The sequence below is a fragment of the Equus asinus genome, chromosome 10, assembly GCF_041296235.1.
Source record: "Equus asinus isolate D_3611 breed Donkey chromosome 10, EquAss-T2T_v2, whole genome shotgun sequence".
Lineage (NCBI taxonomy): Eukaryota > Metazoa > Chordata > Mammalia > Perissodactyla > Equidae > Equus > Equus asinus.
In genome coordinates this window covers 58,370,244-58,389,439 of record NC_091799.1, presented here as the reverse complement: position 1 = coordinate 58,389,439, position 19,196 = coordinate 58,370,244, and the positions used below count along the sequence as shown (strand labels likewise).

The window sequence follows — 19,196 nt, the reverse complement described above, 5'->3', positions numbered from 1 at the left end:
ATGCATATGTGTCATAATTTGCAATGTAAAATATATTTCTTATTTGGCGTTAAGGTTTAAAAGTTCAAAAAATACTAATCTAGTACTTGACTTTGATCTGTGGGGTTTATGAACATGAACACTGGGGCCAAAATCTACAAGTTTGAACCCTGGCTCCATCACTTGCCAGCCGTGTGACTTTGGGAAAATTACTTAACTTCTGTGTGCCATATTTTTCACACATTGCACATATGTAATATGAGAATAATAATAGTGGCTACCTTATAAACTTGATATGAGGCTTAAGAAAATTAATATTTGTAAAGTGCTTAAAACCTAGCACTTAGAACCTTAAAACATAGTGCCTTATAAATGTCTGCGGGGAAAAAAATCTGTTCTGCAAGTACCGTTTTACACATTGAATCAAGACAAAAAGGTCTCTGCCCTGTGGATATTTCTAATCTAATGCAGTAGTTCCTCCTTGTCTGCAGTTCTGATTTCCGAGGTTTCAGTTTCCCTTGATCAAGTGAGGTCTGAAAATATTAAATGGAAAATTCCAGAAATAAACGATACATAAGTTTTAAATTGCACGCTGTTCTGAGTACCGTGATGAAATCTGGCACCGTCACGCTCTCTGTCCCGCTCTGTCCCACCTGGGACGTGAATCATCCCTTTGTCCAGCATATCCACACTGTGTACGCCACCTGCCCATTAGTCACTTAGTAGCCATCTCGGTTATCAGATCAACTGTCGAGGTGTTGCAGTGCTTGTGTTCAAGTAACTCTTATTTTACTCAATAATGGCCCCAACTATTTATTATTAGTTATTGTTGTTAATCTCTTACTGTGCCTAATTTATAAATTAAACTTTATCATAGGCATGTATGGATAGGAAAAACTTGGTATATATTGGGCTGGGTATGATCCTGGGTTTCAGGCATCCACTGGGCGTCTTGGGACGTATCCCCCAGAGACAGGGGGACTACTGTATATATATGTGCTTGAAAAAGTTGTCTGTTCTGAGTGGCATTACACTGGAATGTTTGAGAAAGAGTGCCAGACTGCTGGGTTCAAATCACAGTTCTACCACTCACTTGCTGTGTGACCTTTGGCAAGTTATTTGACCTTCTGATCCTCAGTTTCTTAATCTATAAAGTGGGACTAACAGACTCTATCTCATAAGGTTGTTGCCAGGATTAAATGAGAGCATCCACAGATGATGCTTAGGGCTCAAGCAATCACAATCATCCTTCTTCCTGTTAGTAACCCAGATCACGTCATGGCTGCTGCTTTCATGACGTACTGAAAAGCAACCCATCCTCCATTCTCCTTTTCCATGTGAATGGCTCGCTTAAGCCATCATTTCACTTCAGCTGTGGCGAATCAACCACATGGGGGCTCCGATAAAGACCAACACTCCTGACTAGAAACGCAATTGTGAGGCCAGGGTTGCATTCAGACTGCCCCACACTTCTCTCTCTTCAGCCCTGCTCTCACAATTTAGCCAAGTCACTAGAATTGTCCTTTTGCCTCAGCAGGTCTTCACAGCCCCGCAGATATTTCTGAAGTGTCTCAATGCTTGCAAGACTGACAGCCAGTCTGTTTTGCAGGATGGCTGCCTATGGGAACAGGGTCATGCCATATTTCCTTCCCCTTCATCTTGGCGGGGAAGAAACTGATTAGGACAAAGCTTGCTGTCCAGTATGATGAAGCACTTCGTATGATGTATGACTTGTATATACTGCAATCGCATAAAAGGGCTCATGAGCTGAAGGGGCTTTCAATTGAGGCCCTTCAGTTCTTAAGGAAATTGGCAAAACTGTTCCGACAGAGAGAAATCTAAGATTCTTGAGGATTCCTGAGCTTGAGGACCTGCTGTTTTTCTGCAGCTTTCTCCTATCCTCCCATGGCACACTGTTCCGGTAGCACCACCACAGTTTTTAAAAATTAATAATGGAGCAATATTATGCAGCATCAATCTCTTGCTTGACCATAAGCTCCTCAAGGGCAGGGGACCTGCCTTATTCATCTTTGTATCCCCTGCAAGCCCCTGGCACACATCTCAATCAACGTCTGCAGAATTGAATCTGGTCGAATTTATATCCCAGATCGTAGTGCCAGAGCTCAGAATAGGATAGGAGCTGAAGGCAAGTGAGGAATCACGTATTTCCTACTGCTGAGCACAGCCCTAGCTTCCAAGACATTCAAGCCACCCCATCACCCTGAAGGCTGCCTCCTCCAGCCCCAGGGAGGGCCTTAAGGAGATTCTTTTTTTTTTTTTTAAAGATTTTATTTTTTCCTTTTTCTCCCCAAAGCCCCCCAGTACATAGTTGTGTATTCTTCGTTGTGGGTTCTTCCAGTTGTGGCATGTGGGACGCTGCCTCAGCGTGGTCTGATGAGCAGTGTCATGTCCGCACCCAGGATTCGAACTAACGAAACACTGGGCCGCCTGCAGCGGAGCGCGCGAACTTAACCACTCGGCCACGGGGCCAGCCCCCCTTAAGGAGATTCTATTGGTGCCTTTGATGAAAGTTCTTTCTCCTAGTTCTTAGAGGTAAGGAAAATGAAGCACCTGATCCTGCATCTTGCTGGTTTACAATCCAGGGCTGGAAGATGGTAAACTGAAAACGTGAAGGCTTTTCACCTTCTGCTTAGCTGATGTGGAGAGACAGGCAATGGTGGGCCACGGAGCCCTTTCTAATTCAGCTTTGTCTAGGATCTCGCACAGAGCTGGACATATTCTTGGTCCTAATTAAACATAGCGGCATAATTTATTTTCTTCCTTTTCAAAAGGTACAAGCCTTGGATTTAACTTTTTAGTTTATAAACAGAAATAAAGACAGAAAATAGTCTTTTGCACTAGCCACGTGTCTAAGCCAGGCAGTCTGCTGAAGCTTTATCTATATTTGCTCTAATTCTGCCCATTGCCAGACAAGACATACATTCACGTCTCCACTTCCAGTTGAGGAAACTGAGGCCCAAAGAGCTGGAATGGAGAATTCGGGGTTGGAGAGCAGTTCCGTTTGCATCCACTCACGATTCCACGAAGTTTTCCCCTTTCTCCTCCAGCACGCTGCTGGCTGTGTGTGTGCGTGACTGTGTGTTTTTCTTTACCCTTAAAGCCCTCCTCCTTGTCCTTCTGGTCAATTTCCTCGATTCCACTTTTTCGAAACAAAGTCTAGTTCTTTTCCAGGGTCTCACTGCCCCATTGGGCCATCTCCCCATGGCGTTCCAAGGACGGCCAGCCATTCCTCCGCTGAGTTCGGAGCGCCAGTCTCATGCTCCGACTCGGGGATCACTCCCGCCCTTCAGGGTGCGGGCGCCGTCTCCGGTGCCCGGGCCCCTAGCTCCCGCGGGACCCCGCAGCCGGCGCCTCGGCCCCGCCTCCGCTACCTGACGCCCGCGCGGCCCGGGGCTCCGCAGCCTCCGCCCACCGGCGCGCCTGCCCTGCCATTGGCTCCGCGGGCTGCCCGTCTCCTCCGCCGCCCAGCTCCGGCCCGGAGGCAGGTTTTGCCGGAGAAGCCGCAGTCCAGGCGGCTCGGGCGCAGCGCGGGAGGATCGGGCAGCGCCGAGCGCGGACCTGAGCTGGCATGTCCCCGCGCGCGGGAGCCCCCGTCGGCCGCCGGGCCCGGGCGGCGGCTAACTTGGCGGCAGGCTCCGGCGGCCGTGCCGCGGCCATGTAGTCGCCGGCGGGGCTCCCCGTAGCCCGGGAGCGGCAGCGAGAGCCTGCCGGAGCCGAGCCTCCTCGGCTTTCCCCGGAGGCTCGGAGGGCGCGCCTCGGGCCACACTTCGGGCCCGGGAGGGAAATGGGGGAGAAAGTTTCTGAGGCGCCGGAGCCGGTGCCCCGCGGTTGCAGCGGCCACGGCGCCCGGACTCCCGCCCCTGCGGCGGCCGCCGCGTCCTCGCCGGGTGCTTCCTCGGCCGAGTCCTCCTCGGGCTCAGAAACTCTGTCGGAGGAAGGGGAGCCCGGCGGCTTCTCCCGCGAGCAGCCGCCGCCGCCGCCGCCGGGCGGCGCCCTGGGTGCTTGTCCGCCGGCCGCGTGGGCTCCCGCGCGCGCGGTGCTCGAGCTTGGAGTCCCAGCGCCGCCGCCGCCGCTCCCCGGAGGAGCCGCGCCGCCCGCGCCCCGGGGCAGCAGCACGTCCCGGGAGGAGCAGGATGAGGAGGTGGGCCCCGTCTCAACCCCCGTGGGTCCTGGCGGCCGGGCGACCCCAGCTCTCCACCTAGCGTGCGCGGGCAGCGGGCAGGGCGCGCCGGGTCATGGAGAGGGAGAGGGACCCCAGGTGCTCTGCCCCGAGCCCGAGATAAGGATAGTTAGGAGCCTCCCTGTGGGTCGTTGACTTCCCCGTGGTGGTTACCTCCCTGTATATGTGTGTCTACTTGTGCTGCCTGATAGTGTGCTTTTAAAATGCCAAAGCAGCAAACTCCTTAATGTCTGTATCTGCTTCCGCGGGTTTGTGAATGGATGCGAGCTGACTCCTGGCTTGTCCCCACGACTAAGATCTCATTCTCCGAAGTGGGCATTGCATCCCACTTGGAAGCGCTTGGGTCGAGGGCGAGTCTGGGGATGGGATGGGTGTGAGAGGGAGAGACGGCGTGTTGGTGGGGGGGGCACGAGTGGGAACGGTACCCGCGTAGTTGCACCACTGGGTTTCGGTGGCACCGGAACCCCCGAGATCGTCTGCTGCTGGTTCTGGCTGGTCGCGGCAGCGCCGGTCCTCCGGGAGAGAAGGACGCTCGGCTCTGGGCGGGCGGCGCGGACGTGCGCGCCTGCAGCCCCCATTCAGACTTGTGCCAGGGTGTCGAAATACGCGCTGGTCGCCAAAGTGAATAGGGAGCGTCCCACCTTCTTCGAGCGACTGTGTCCCTCCTGGTTTCCTAGAAGGATCTTGGTCCAAAACTTGTGGGTCGTGTCCTGACACATTGAGCCTATAACTTTGGTGTCCTCCCGCCTGCTTTCTCTGGCTTTTTTTCTGCCTTTGGAGGACAGTTAAGGAAGCACAAAGTTCTTCATTTCTTTAAAATTATTTGCTTTGGACGTTTCTTGTGGGGAAGTCCTCTTGATCAGGCAGGGCCATAAATAAAACATCATGCTCACATAGCCTCCTTGTGAAGTGTATTCCTCGTGCCAGAATGGTATTTTCCTCATCTCTGATGGGCTTAGCTTTAGTAAGTAATTGTCTTTGTCCCTCAGAAGATGCAGGCTGAGGCCGGTGCCCCTTGGGACCTGAGCCTGGAGGCAAAGACGGGATCTGGCACAAGGTGAGAGGAGACAAGTCTTAGCCTGGCAGAAATGTAGCAAACCCTGGTTGGTGGTTGTCCAGGCCTCTGGCAGTAACCATGACCCATGTCCCAGTGCTCAGGAGGATTGCAGGCATCCTGGATAGGTGTCTGGAGACCTGCTTTCTAGAACTATCTCTGCTCCTGAGTTGTGAGGCCTTGGGTGAGTCATTTCATTCCTCTGAGGTTCAGTTCCGTAATCTGTAAAATGAGGGGTTTGAACTAAAGGAATTCAAGGTGAAGTTCATTTACGCATGAGTACTCCCTTTTTCTGATCAAAAATTCGGATGGATCCCAGGTTCAGATTGAGCCTAGGGACAGGACGCCAGGTGTTAAGCTGAGTGCCACGCCCGTCACAGAACTACCTGAGCAGGTGCTGGACTAAACCAGTCTTCTTCAGTAGTTGCATCTCCTTTTGCACATGCCAGACGTGTGCTGAGTGTTTGCCCTGTGACATCTGCCCCAGCTTTTAGAGATGAGCACACTTGTCCCTGGGCAGCTGGGGGTATGCCCTAACTTACTGATTTACCACTAGGTTCTAATTTAATGGTGTTGTTGGTAGAGAAGATAGTAGTTAGTTGCCTTGTGTTTTCTGTGTAGCAAGGAGGCTGTTCCGTGGTAAATGACATGGTCTTGCAGATCCCAGGTGCGGGAAGTGCGAACTTCTCACTTTTGATCCTGATTCTGTGGCTGATTTATTGCGTGGCCTCAGGGTGACGGTGTTTTACTTTCTTGGAAGTAGATGTAATGATAGCTTATTTCACAGGTAGTGCAGTGAGGACTGGTTGACTGAAACATGTTTTGGAAAGTGGAATGACTAAATAACCTTGGTCAGTATTTGTGCAATCTCAGAATTGGATGTAAACTGATACAGTATTGCAATTTATTGTGTAACTTAACCTGTGGCAGAAGATGCTGGAATTTGTCCAGGAGTGGAAGTCTCGACTTGCTCTAAGGATTATAAAGCACAACTAAATCTGTGGAGTACCCCCCCCCCCACCCCAGCCCCCAGCCCTGGACTGGGGAAGTGACAGTCTTGGTAAAAGAGGTTGAAGTCCAGTGCATATTTTCTGGTTCTTACACTAGGGATTACGTATGGTGCCACAGTTCTTAACGTTTGGGGGGGAGGGAGTTGTGGGCCTCTGAGAATCTAATTTAAGCCCTCCATCCTCTCCTCAGAAAACATGCACGCTTATAAGTACCATTCCAGAGAGTTTGTTCAGGAGCACCAGGTTACAAACACTTGTATAGTGGAAAGACCCGACTTTGATTCCTCGCTCTGCTGCCTTAACCAGATGTGGGATCGTGGACCATTCAACTCATGTAACCCCCAGTTTTTTTGGGTTTTTTTGGTAAGGAAGATTGGCCCTGAGCTAACATCTGTGCCAGTCTTCCTCTACTTTGTACGTGGGACACCACCACAGCATGGCTTGATGAGTGGTGTGTAGGTCTGCGCTGCGATCCAAACCTTTGAATCCCCAGCTGCCAAAGCAGAGCGTGCGAACTTAGCCACTTCGCCATCTGGCTGGCCCCTAACCCCAGTTTTTTGCCTCTAAAGTGGGAATCTTAGCAATAGAGCTGTTAGGCATTTTATACACGCCATCTGATTTAATCCTAGCACTGTATTTAACGTATAGCATTGAGTGCTGAGTAAATATTAATTTTCACGTTTATTAGTGATAAAAATTTTGTGAAATGGAAGTACAAGCTTGGGCTGGCTTATTATTTTGTTTATGCGTAATGAATCTACTACCTACTTTCAAAGAACCTGAAGCTGTGTCTGAGTTTCTTCTCATTTTATTATGATAAGCTGGGAAGTAGTTAGTATCTGTATCAGGTTGTATGATGGCACTCTAGGTGCAGGGTTAGTTACGCTGTTGCAAGGCACTGAGTGTAAAGCATGGAAAGACTTATGTACAGCCCATAAAACGGAAAGAGGTTCATTTAGATTTTAAAATTGTTGCATCTAGCTTGGGAAAATCGTCGTTTTCCAAAGATTATTTTACGGTAACTTATTGCATCAGTTTTTAAAAACAGCAAAATTCTAAGTTTCTAGTGTATTATTGCAGAGCTAATTCTTGAGGGCAACCTTGTTGAAGTTATTTTGTATATATCTAGTAGTGTCAATGGTGTTTGGCCGATTTCATAGTTACTGTCAATATGTGTGTAAACCTGCAAAGTGTCATAGACTTAAATCAGCCCTTTAGGCTTTTGGTGTCTTAGAAACAGTCCTTTAGTTTAACATGGCAGTGATCATAGTTTTTCTGTACTTAATGTCAAACACATGAGAGTTAGAAATAGCGCATGACTTCTTATTTAATAAAGTGCGTCTGACCACTGCTGCTTCCTTGAACCGGTGGGTTTGGGCATCTGTGCGTCCCGGCGGGTAGCCAGCTGCATTTCTGGTAGTGAAATGGTCTAGGTTGGAAGACAGTTCTTCTGACCACAATTCTGAGACGAGCCTTTACGTCCTCGGCCCTGTCCCTTCCCAGAGCACCTTGTGATGACTACTGAAGCACTTGCTGCCGTTTGCTCTTGGTGTTAGTGAAGTCCTTGAGGGCAGAAACCTTGTCTTTGTATGCCTAGCTTGGTGCCTCTTGTGAGTTCGTAGGGATGCAGTAAATATACATTGATTGAATGAGGAAAAAAATGACATCTTTGAAAATAGTTGTGCATTTGATTGAAGGGTGACTGTGTGTGTGTTCATTTGTTTTTGTCTGTTGTGGATTGTGATGCTCAAACCTTTAGATCTCGTATCAAAAAACCTTCCTGGATCACAGTGAAGATGTTATAAACGGTTTTTCCTGGTAAATTTTAAACAAAGTCGAATCACTGAGGATCCACGCAGAACGCCTGTGAAGGGACTTGCGTATTAACTCTGCTTTTCACCAGTTTGTTAGAACTTGCAACTTGCAGGCATTCTCAGAATGGCGGAGAAAAGGCTTAGTGGTTAAAAGGATTTTCTGCTCAATATGAAGCGGCTCATTTGTAGTCTGCTACACTAAAGGATTTGTTTTATTGGCATAAATTGGGAAACAGTTTCCCTCATTAATCATAGGCACAATTATGGGATGTTTTTTAACTGTTCTATTAAATAGTATGAGTTTGAGGACTGCTTTTAATATCACTTTGGCTGTGTGTGTGTGTGTGTGTGTGTGTTGGGGGGGTCCCCCGCATGACCATAGTGCAGTAGATGAATTTCGTTGGTTAAGACAAGAAATAGGAAAAAGCAACCATGAATACACTAAATTCATTGAATTTGTATTTTATTAATTGAATTAATTAATAAAATGAAATTGAATTTCATTGAATTTGTATTTTATTAATCACAGTAGCTACATATATATATATATATATTTTTTTTTTTTTGAGGAAGATTAGCCCTGAGCTAACTGCCGCCAATCCTCCTCTTTTTGCTGTGGAAGACTGGCTCTGAGCTAACATCCATGCCCATCTTCCTCTACTTTATATGTGGGATGCCTACCACAGCATGGTATGCCAAGCGGTGCCATGTCCGCACCCGGGGTCTGAACTGGTGAACCCCAGGCCGCTGAGAAGTGGAACGCACAGCAGCTACATAGTTTGAAAAAAAAAAAAAAGTAGTGCATAAATCTTCCCATATGTGTTATTTAATCTTCTTTTTGACTCACTACTTCAATAAGAGCCATGAGTTTAGAAAATCAGTCAGTCAGCCAGTATATAGTGAGTCTGACTCTGTGTGAAGCATCGTCTGGGCTCTGAGAATGTGAAGGTGGAGAAGACGGACAGAGTTTTGACCTCCTGAAGCTTCTAGTGTGGAGAGAGAGTCACTAAACACATGATTATTAATTAACAGGTTTCAGAGGTGGTAAAAGGGGTATGGGAAGAGGCTGCGAGGGAGTGTGGGACGGCACCGTGTAACGCATTTAGTCTGGGGGTAAGAACTGCTCCACGGAGGAAGTGATGTTTGAGCTGAGAGCAAATGAATGAGCTGGAGTTAGTCGGAAGAGGGAGGAGGTAAGAGATGCAGGTAGCAGGAGAGAACATGGTGGGCTGTGGATCTGAGAGGACTCTGGTCGTTTGGCATGGAGGGGAGGAGAGGAGAGCATGGCATCAGATGATGCTTGAGAGAGAAGCAGCAGCTGGGTCACACAGAGCCTTTGGGACTTTATTCTAAGGACTGGGAGCCATTGAAGGGTTCGAAGCAAGGAGGTGACATGATCCGATTTGTATTTTGGGAAGGCCAGGCAGCATGAAGCCCGCCTGCTGGGAACTACTGGTGTAGCCTCTTTAAATGTTTGATAACCTGAGAAGGTGGCATCTTAATAAATGATGTGTAGATGGAATGGGGGGCTCATTCCTGGTAGTTCAAGGACTCCAGGTAAACACATAGGAAGTGTAATAGGAAAAGAATTTAAGTCTGTTCAGGAGAATATCTTAGCGTGAACATTAATGCTGCTTTTCACTGTGATATTGCCTTAAGCCTAGTATTTTCTTGAAGGAAAAGCTTTATTAACCTGAATGCAGACTGAGAAGAGGGCCTTGCAGATGCTCGTTTCCGTAGTATGTTGCTGGGGAACATTTGCCTGAGGTGAATATGAGGGGAACGGCCCTGAGATTGTATGAGATGCGCTGGTGACAGGAAGTGTGGTGTTTGTGAGCTGACACACATGTGGAGTCTAGCTTGTTTGCTTGGATTTTCCTAGAGAGGGAAGGGTCACATGGAGGAACTAAGGCTTTTACCCTTTTCTTCTCTGGTTTGAGATATTCCAGGAAATGTCTAGTATTTATATTTTGCCAGTGTTTTAGAGCCAGTGACAAAGGCTGTCTATCCCCTTGGACGTAGGGGACACAGTGTATGAGTCCAGTTGTACGTCAGTTTGTCCCTGTGGGGAAGGGTATGGACGTGCTACAATGTGAGGTGCAAAGATGCTAAACTGTGGAAAGAATCCTGGCAGAAAATTTCTCACAATGAGAAGAGTCCATAACCAGGCAGCCTGGCGTTAGAGAAAGCTGAGTGGTGTGTGTGCATGCACGCATTCACTTGTACATCTTAGGAGAGATGATTGGACTTTTTAGATGAAAGGCACCCCATGCTGTTTATAATCGTGTTCTCAAGTTCTGTAGTGTTGCCTGAAAAGGGCTTGTGCTCCTCCCTTCATCTCTCCAGAGCCAGCAGCCAGTTTTTCCCAGCTCTGGGGTCAGGGTCTCTCTTGCGTCAGGGTATGGACTAATGATCCTTGTTCAGCTGCTTATAGGTCTTGTGACTTTGGGAAAGTTAAAGATTTTCCTCATCTGTAAAATGGACATGCCAGTATTTATTGCAGAGGTTCGTTATGAGAATTAATGAGGTGTTTTATATGGAGTGCTCAGCATGATGTGTGGCACATAGTGTGCATTCCTTAATTGTGTGTGCTCTTGTTACTGGGTATGGAAAAGCTGGTGTATGCAGAATATCAGCGCCATAGCCAGGAATAATCAGAAGCCTAGAGGTCCCTTCTGTGATGGAGTATGCTACCTGCATGTTTTGCTGGTAGTCCTGGCAGGCCTTTTCATTCACGAGTAGGTAGATATGTAACGTAGTTATCACTTTTAATTTCATGCACAGGGCATTTCTTAAGAGGTACCAATAGCAAAGCTTTATGGTGTATGGTTCATTAACCCTTCAATTAAGACACCATCTCTCTTTTGCTCATGAAACCTGCTCTTAGTGATCATTTATTAAATAATATCCCAAAAGACTCTATGAATGTGTATTCATGAGCTGCACCCAGGGATGTAATCAGAAGGGAGCGTGTCAGCTGTGTGGGGAGGCTGGTGAGATGACCATGTACTTAAGCTTCTCAGGTATTGATTTAGGGGCTGAGAAGGGAGTAACAAGGAAATCCAGTGATTTTCTGGAATCCAACTTTGGTTCATGTAAGCATTGGAGGGGGGAGGGGGGTGAGGCAAGTGGTCCAGGGGACACCCCAACTTCTCAGAGGGGAAATCTGTTAAAAATGTGATAGAACTTTTAAAGATACAAAAACCTGTATATATTTATTGCCCAATACAAATTGTTTTATGCCTTTGGGACAGTGTAAACATTTCAATTTTTAGGGCAAAAATGCACATAGTCTCGGAGCACTTTTGGTGTAACTCAGATGCTGGTGCAGTGACCGCAGTTGGTGTTCCCTTCCGCCATCCTGGTGCTCTGCCCTCTGCGCCTGTTCAGGTCAACATTAGTGCAGAGATTCTTGTCCTCTGATGTCTCCAGTGTTTTGTCTGTTTTCTTATCTGGTAATGTTATTTTGGGTTAAAGCATAACATAAACGATGATTAAGCAGAGTTCTCTTTCTCCAACAGCTGCTGTGCGCTTGTTTCTCTGCCTCTCTTTGCCGTCTCTCTCAGCGCCCTCTCACCTGGTCCAGAATTCCTAGGAGGGATTGCACAGTCGTCACTTCCAAAAGGGTTGGGAGAGAAAACCCTGCTCTAAATGGGAAATGTTGGTTCAGGACCGTGGTCAGCGGTACACATACATTGAAGTCATATTTAAATGTATAGAACTTAGGTGAAATTTCTGGTGGCACCTCCGACTTCTCTTAATGAAAAGCATTCACTGCTTAGTTAATAATTTGAATTCATAACTAGATACATATGTGTCTGTGAGACAGCTTATAAATTTGTACCCTAGGCCTGTACTCTTTTGCCAGCCCATCAATTCCTCTCTTGGACACAGTCGATATAATTTTGATTATGGTACTTACTTCCACTGAACCTTTCAGCCCAAATGCTTTGTCCTGATATTGGGGGTGGGGCAGGTGGGGAAGTGGGAGAGGGGATGGAAATAATGACAAATTGGCTTTCTTTTCAGTAATTTCATGGGCTATCATGTGGAAAATGAAAATTTAGTTTTAATGTTCTTGACTTTGTTATTTAGCCGTGGTTTCAGCGCTGGCAAGCTCACAGGTGCACCCGGTTTAGTCTGGGGTGTTGAATGTACATATCAAAATCACATCAGATGTGGGTCTTTCGGCCTCCATGTTGGACCTTGGGCAGCTGCTTTTTTAATAAGCTGAGAAGTTAGGTATGTAGTGCACTGCTGGCCGATGATTTTGTGCCTTTCTATGTTTGTTTTAAAAATGATACCATCATATCTCTGGCTTTTGGTGTTAACATCTGTCTTTTCAGGCGTTTCTTTATGCAGAGATACATACACCTTGTGCAATGCAGGAAGGGCCCCAGTACCTCATCAGTGCTAAGGGAACAAAGGAACATTGAGTTAGAGTTGGTGGTTAAAATCTTATGTCACTGTACACTGTCATTGACACTTGTAGTCAAAGAAATTACAAATTTAAAATTGCTTCTTAGGGCAGTCATTGCTAACTGAACTACATTAAGATATTGAAATAGAATGCACTTGTGGTGAAATCCATTTTGTATATAAAGGTTAAATGATTATTTTCATGAATAGGTTCGTCATGAATAAATTGGTTCCATAGGAATATGTCTAGCTCCTGTACACACAAACTCACAAAATTTGCTTCCTCCCTCCCTTAGTTTTAGTTGGAGTACGTAATTGGAGTCACCTGAGGCTTAATTGACATCCTCATCGCCCCAGGCTTCTCGTTTAAAAAGGGCAGCTCAGAGGCTACTCACTCAGATGCAGCCACAGAGAGGAGGGGAGAGTTGCTCCAGAGAAAAGGGCAGCCCCAGATGCTTATTTGGAGAGAAAGGACCACTGAACGGTTTTACTTACGGAGGAGTACTTTACATTCATCTCAGATGACTGGAGCACATATCAGGAAGACCCAGGAAAGTGCTGACCTTCCCGTTCTTGTGGCTCTTATCAGGCTAGTAAGTAGAAGTGCTGTTAAGTCAGCATGGCCTTAGTTTAAAGACTGGGCGAGTGTGTGTGAGCATAAGAGAGCACAGGAGAATGAGAGGAAAAATATTTGTCAAGAAAACAACATATTCTCTTTGCCCTCCGTTTTGGTACTTTAAATTATTTGTCTGTTGTTTGAAATATTACCTTTGTAAACTTTATTTAATGTACCACTTTATTTCCTTGGAAGATCTTGGTTCTTTTGTTCTGTGGACATTGATTGTTACCCTAATAAGCTACCTCAGTTCATTGTTGGTTAGGCAGAGGAGTATGGTTCAAAAGTACCTTTAAGACCTTGCAGGACTAACTTTAATCTGTGGTGATGGGTGGGTCCTCATCGTGGGACAAATTCTCCATTAGGAGGATGAGATAAAATGGAAATTACAACTTTGAACTCTCTTGATTTTCTTTATTAACATGCCAGTACTGCTTTTGTTTCCAAGAGTTCGGCTTTTGCAATTAAAACATTTTTACCTGGAGCAAGCTGAGGGCAGCAGTTTTAAAATTAAGAAGTAGGACTGGTTGGAAAGAGTTGCACCAGCAGAGTAGCAATGTGATGATTTTGTAGTCTGCTGAGATCATACTGGTTTAAATGCCTTCACAACTATTTCAGAGTCATCACTTTCTGTGTGTTGGGTTACCTGTCATTTCTTGTTCTAATTCATTCTTTTCTCTTCTCCTTTCTATCTATAGCTTGGTCATCGGAATTTTAAAAAGAACACAACAAACCTCTTTAGTTGGGAGATTGTAGTGAAACCCTGGTTAAGCAGAATGTTTGGAGGGAAGATCCTTTTTGGTTCCTGAATTTCATGATTCACTAGAAATTAACTGAAAGCCCTTTTTGTTCTCACTTTGTTGCTTACCTTTTTTCCCTGTAATGTCACAGTGTGGTTTTGCCGCCTTATTATTCTGTGCTGATTTTTTTCTTTTTAGTGATTGGACGTCTTGTAAGTGCTTTAGGGCTCTCCCTTTGGGCATCAATCATCTTTGAAAACTACTGAAGACGCAGAGGTGTATAAGAAGAGGTAGAAAATGAGTATAAAATTCCGTGTGCTGTTAACGAAAGTAGATAATCTTGGCTTATTTTTTTAACTTCGGAAGTTGAAGATCGTCAGATAAGTTCTGTTTTTCTCAGGGTTGGGCTGCATTATCTTTGTTCCTGGGTTCTGCTAGGTCCCGTATATGTTGTTAATATTTGTACAGTACTTACCAGAAGAGGCTGTGCAAATGACTCTTTTCTCATTCCCATTTTGTACACATTTCTTTTTTTGTAGAGTTAATAGTTAATATATCTCTCACTCCCCCAAGATTGTGAGTTCCTCAGGGTGGGAACGAGGTACTATCAGCTCAAGTCTCTGTCGCAGAGAGAGTGCGGGTATGTAGTGGATAATAACAATACATTGCACAAAATTGCAGTTGAGGTTCTGTGTGTCAAGATGCCACTCTGAGTGTTTTGTATGCATTTATTCACTTACCTGTTACAAAAGTCTTTTCAAATTTAGTTGATGATTCAGTTGATTCACACCAGCACACTGTAGCTAAGTGGCCCTCTGAATGTTGTTCTAATGAAGAGAAGAATACGGAGAAGAGACTGGGAGAGGAGCAGGTTTGAGGAGACCATTGAGGAACACTGTGCATTCCTTAAGGCCTTAGCCTCTTGGTCATCTCCGTATCCCAGAGCCTAGCACAGAGTCTTATATGATATGGCACGCAATAAATGATGATTGAACGAATAATTGTTAAATGAATGAAAACACTACTTAGTGGATAAGTCCCTATGCCTTTGGCATTAAGAGTTCGGATTAAGTGTCTCTCTGTAGAGCTTTGGTTAAGGTCAGGGCTAAGATTTAAAGCTATGACGCTGGGTCATTGGTTAATGGGCTGATTGGGTTTCTTCAAATGAAAGGGTTTGTCTCTAAACCAATTCTTATTTTCCTGTTGACATTGGGAAACTGTATTCTGCCAGGATAATTTTTGGTTATTCATTACAATCACACTTGTAGCAGTAAGTCATTTTTGGCCCTGTGTTTAAAGGAATTATTTTAATTTCTAATGAAATATTGACAACTAGCCTTAAAATATTAAGTGATACTGGGCTGTACTCATTAGTGCTCAGGATAAAGCTGCTGTCAGCGGAAATGGGTTGTGGGAATGCTGACAGTTTTATCAGTAGTGGATGTGTGTTGATGTGGGAGTTGAGAGGTCTGAACTTCGCCTTGGCTCCATGCTAGGCAAAATTATTAGCCTTTGTGATCTTCGCTTGTGATGAAATAGGTTCCTCTCTGCTCCAGCTCGTTTTTCGTTTCCCTCTTACTATGGAAGCATTCATTTAAGATTTTAAAGTTGTCGCCAGTATATAATTTGTTATAGAACTGTTTATTCACATTTTTCTTTTGACAAACTGGACAGTCAATTGTGGTGTTGTCTGGTTTGTGAATAGGCACATGTTCTTGAGAGGAATTTCCGCAAGGACAGTCACTCGTGGATTCTTCTGTTCAGATTATGCTGACTTAAACATACAGAAAAAATGTGGGTTCCTTATGCTCCACTTTTATCCATTTTAAAAATTTTTTGGTATGTTTGCATCAGTCATCATGAATAAATGTTGATTGTTTTGTCTTTTACCCCCCATTGCCTGCAAAGGGGTTTACCTCTGGACCCCAGGGCTAGTTTTGCATGTCTCTTGATGCTATAGCATGCTATTGTGTTCTCTCACCCATTCAAGTTGCCAGGCTTCTGTGGGTTTTTTTGGGAAATACTTAGATTCTTTAAATAGTCACTTTGTGCATGCAGCGTCAGTTTTAGAATAAAAGTCTTGTAATAGCAAATTGGTTTGGCTAGCCAGGAAAGGGAACGTAGAACGTGAGCCCCCTTTTCAGTACAGGGTAACTTTAGGGCCTAGGTATTAGGGTCTTAACTGTATGGGTTAAGGCTGTCCTTTAGAAATTGCTGTGGAGGCTATCTGTTGAGTAACCTTTAAAATAAAATAATTTTTGACAGCAAAATTGTTGTCGTAGGTGAAATTATGAAGAAGGGTGTTTTGTTGCTGGCTCCTGGAGACTGACTGCAGAACCGGACCTTTCTCCCGTCGAGCCGTCTGCAAATCCTTAGATCAGTGGCAGAATCTGCTCAGTGGCAGAATCTGCTCTTTTTTTTTTTTTTTTTTTTTTGACCAGAGGCTTCAAACAGAAAAGGCTTGGGCTTGGAGTTTGCTTCCTGCCTGGAATTACTCTCCTTGGGCCACATGTCATAAATCTGTCATTCTCGTGTCCTAGACCAACAACTTCTGAATTTTAAAAATCAGTCTTGTAATTAAAAGATTTGTATGATCTCTGCTCTGCCAGGCAGCCAGGGTCCTCCTGTACTGTTCTGGGTCCTAGGCGTCCAGCCCTTGAAGTGGACTAAAGTGTTTGCAAGGTTAAATCAGAATCTATCAGGATAAGTTTTTTTTTCACCACTGTGATGATTTTCTTTTCTTTTCTTTTTCTTTTTAAACCAGAGGCTGGCAGCTGCAGCCTAAGTCGTTAGCCTGAGATTTCATGATGGTTTTATAAGTTTGCTTGAAAGTTAGTTGTTTGGAACTTGGAGCATGAAGTCCCATAGAGACGTAGTTTTAAATGGTCATTCATTTTCCAGATCAGCCTACGAAAGCCTAATTAATCCCCAGAATGGGATGATAAAGTTTTAGAGATGAATGGGATAATAGTGCTAGAAATGGTGAGGATGGTAGAATTTTGGATCTGAAAGGTCAGAGGTTGCTCTGCACTCTGTCTTCCCCAGAGGGGTTAAGTGTATACTTGGCCAGAGTGGGGACCAGAGCTGGGGCTTGTTGACTGTCGCCTGTTCCTGCCAGCCGAGCAGTGCTGCTCCAGCATCAGTTTCTAACATGAGGGTTTTTTTGGGGTCCCGAGGGCAAGTCTTTCTTCTCTGTAGTGTGGGGGCAAAGTAGCAGCTTCTGGAGGTGGGTGACGGTGGCACGAGTAGTTATTGGCTGTTATTTCTCCACATCTGCACACCTGGATGAGCGGGGTGCTGCCCTCCTGGGTGTTCTGAGTTGGGGAGCAGTTTCAGCTGGGGGAGAGGGAACTCGCACACTCAGCCTGTACTCTAGCCCTGTGGGGGCTCTGGGGATCCTCCTGGAGATGTGGCGTTGAGCTTGCTTTGTCGTTAGGACACCTTCCTGGGTGCCCAAGACTCCTTCACATTTGGGGGCAAATCATTTTAACCCAAAGCAAAATGTCTCCTGCCACTTCTCAGTTCACTTCTAATCGTGGAGGCCTGTGAAGGCTCAGAATTTAAGGGAGAAGTGGCTTCTCCAGGACCCATCAGAATGCCTTTTTAAATAACCCAAGTACTGTTAACAGAAATAATTAAAACTAGAGGCCATTTGTCCAAAACATTTTTTCTTTGTATGATAAAATGTTTTTGTAGAATGAACGATGTTCTAATTTGCGTCTGTCTCTCCCTCACCTGCAGACATTAAATTCTCCCATGCTTTTTTCTCTTTTAGTTGAACTCAGATGATAGAATTGATAGTTCCTGTAGATGAGGCTTTAAATAATTGCCACGTGTCCTTGTTCCATTGGGGACCTGACACTGAAATGTGTGTTTTCAGGAGCCTCTTTCTCTTCTGAACCCGAATCCACAGAGTTTGAGGAAGGGTGGCCGTGTCACTCCAACTGGAGGATGTTTTTATTCGTTATGTCATGAGCTGCTTGTTTTCTCTTTCTCTCCTCTCTCCCCCATCTCTCTCCCCTCCTCTCATGAGAGGGTTAAGGCTGAGTTGTGGAATTACTGCAATTTGTTCTTTTAAAGAGATGTCAAAGGCCCCATCAAAATAGTTTATAGCTAAGTTCCAGCAATGAGGATGATTCCATCAGAGCCTCTCTGTGTCCCTTTAGAGATCGTCTGTGGTAATTAAAGGAGAGTGAAACACAGATATTTAAAAATGATAACTACAGGTTTTCTGAGTGATTTTGTGATGTAGGTGTGAGCCCTGCTGAGAAACATCAGGATGCTGACTTTGTCCTCCCGGAAATCCTGTAATCACACGGGCACTGTCTTGAATTGTTCAGATACCGTCACCTGCAGTTTTTAGAAATTTATTTTGACACTTAAGGACATCTAAGGATGTAAATTTAATTACTGCTGCTGCTTTCTCTGTGGGCTTGGATGAAAAGTGGCAGATTATGTAACAAAATTGCCACTCAGACGTAGCTTTCTTAAAGTTAAGTTTCACAGGTATTCAAAATCTTGTTTCTAAACTTGTAATGTGGGTGGACGACTTCTCAGGCATTGCGTCCAGGTCTGGAGCGGTCAGACTAATTTGACGTTCGAGGTGGGCAGCTTTCAGTTTGATGTGGTTAAAACAGCCGCTCACTTAGGATATCCTAGAAAACTAGGGCTTTGTTACGGTGGGATTTTGTGTGGGGGGCTCCTTTTAATCTAAACTTACGGGCTGGAGCTGTATATCCAGTATTATTGAAGTACAGGGGTGCTGAGTGGGTGGGGCCAAGTCAGCTGCTTCTTGGGTTATTACTATTATTATTTTTTGGAGTGCCTGTTGGCCTGCACCTTTGAAGGCCAGAAGGGGAGGAAATGCTGGAGCACTGGGTGGGTGGCCATAGCGTCCTGGAGAGTAAGGGTGTTATCCCAGCATACGGTTTCCGTAGCAGCTGCTGGTGAAGCTGTCCTTGTTGGAGGGGGGTGTAGGACTCCTCCCTGTACCCAGGCTGCTGCCAACCCTTCTTGCTGTGGGGCAGAGCTGGTTTGAAAGTGCACGTTGTTTTTCTTTCTGTCAAGTCAAGAGGTATTTATTGAACCTTGCTGCTTGCAAAGCTCTGTAGGAATTGTCAGGTGAGAGGGAAGGAAGATGCAAAAGAAATAAAAAATCTGGTCAGCACCTAAAGCAACATGTGGTTGGATCAGGAGACAGAGCGCACACAGAGCCAGTTGACCTGAATGTGCACGGCACACCATCAACAAGTGAAAACGTGATTCAGACTGAGGGTGGGTATGGGGAGGGAAGCAAGTACAGAATCATCAACCTGATGGGCTTCATCTGGAAGCGGGTTTTCCTGTTGCCTTGAGGATGTAGG

General features: G+C 45.6%; 1 protein-coding gene across 6 annotated transcripts in view; it reads left to right on the top strand.

Annotated features, from left to right (window-relative positions):
- Nucleotides 1-3,486: 3,486 nt before the first annotated feature.
- The window catches only part of MAST4 (microtubule associated serine/threonine kinase family member 4), a 575,525-nt gene continuing 559,815 nt past the window's right edge, over nt 3,487-19,196 (top strand). For all 6 annotated transcript variants that reach the window (XM_070519562.1, XM_070519559.1, XM_070519558.1 and 3 more), the window contains exon 1: nt 3,487-4,141. In XM_070519562.1, coding sequence (XP_070375663.1) covers nt 3,785-4,141 — 357 coding nt within the window. In that variant the 5' untranslated portion in view covers nt 3,487-3,784. The remainder of the gene's footprint in view (nt 4,142-19,196) is intronic.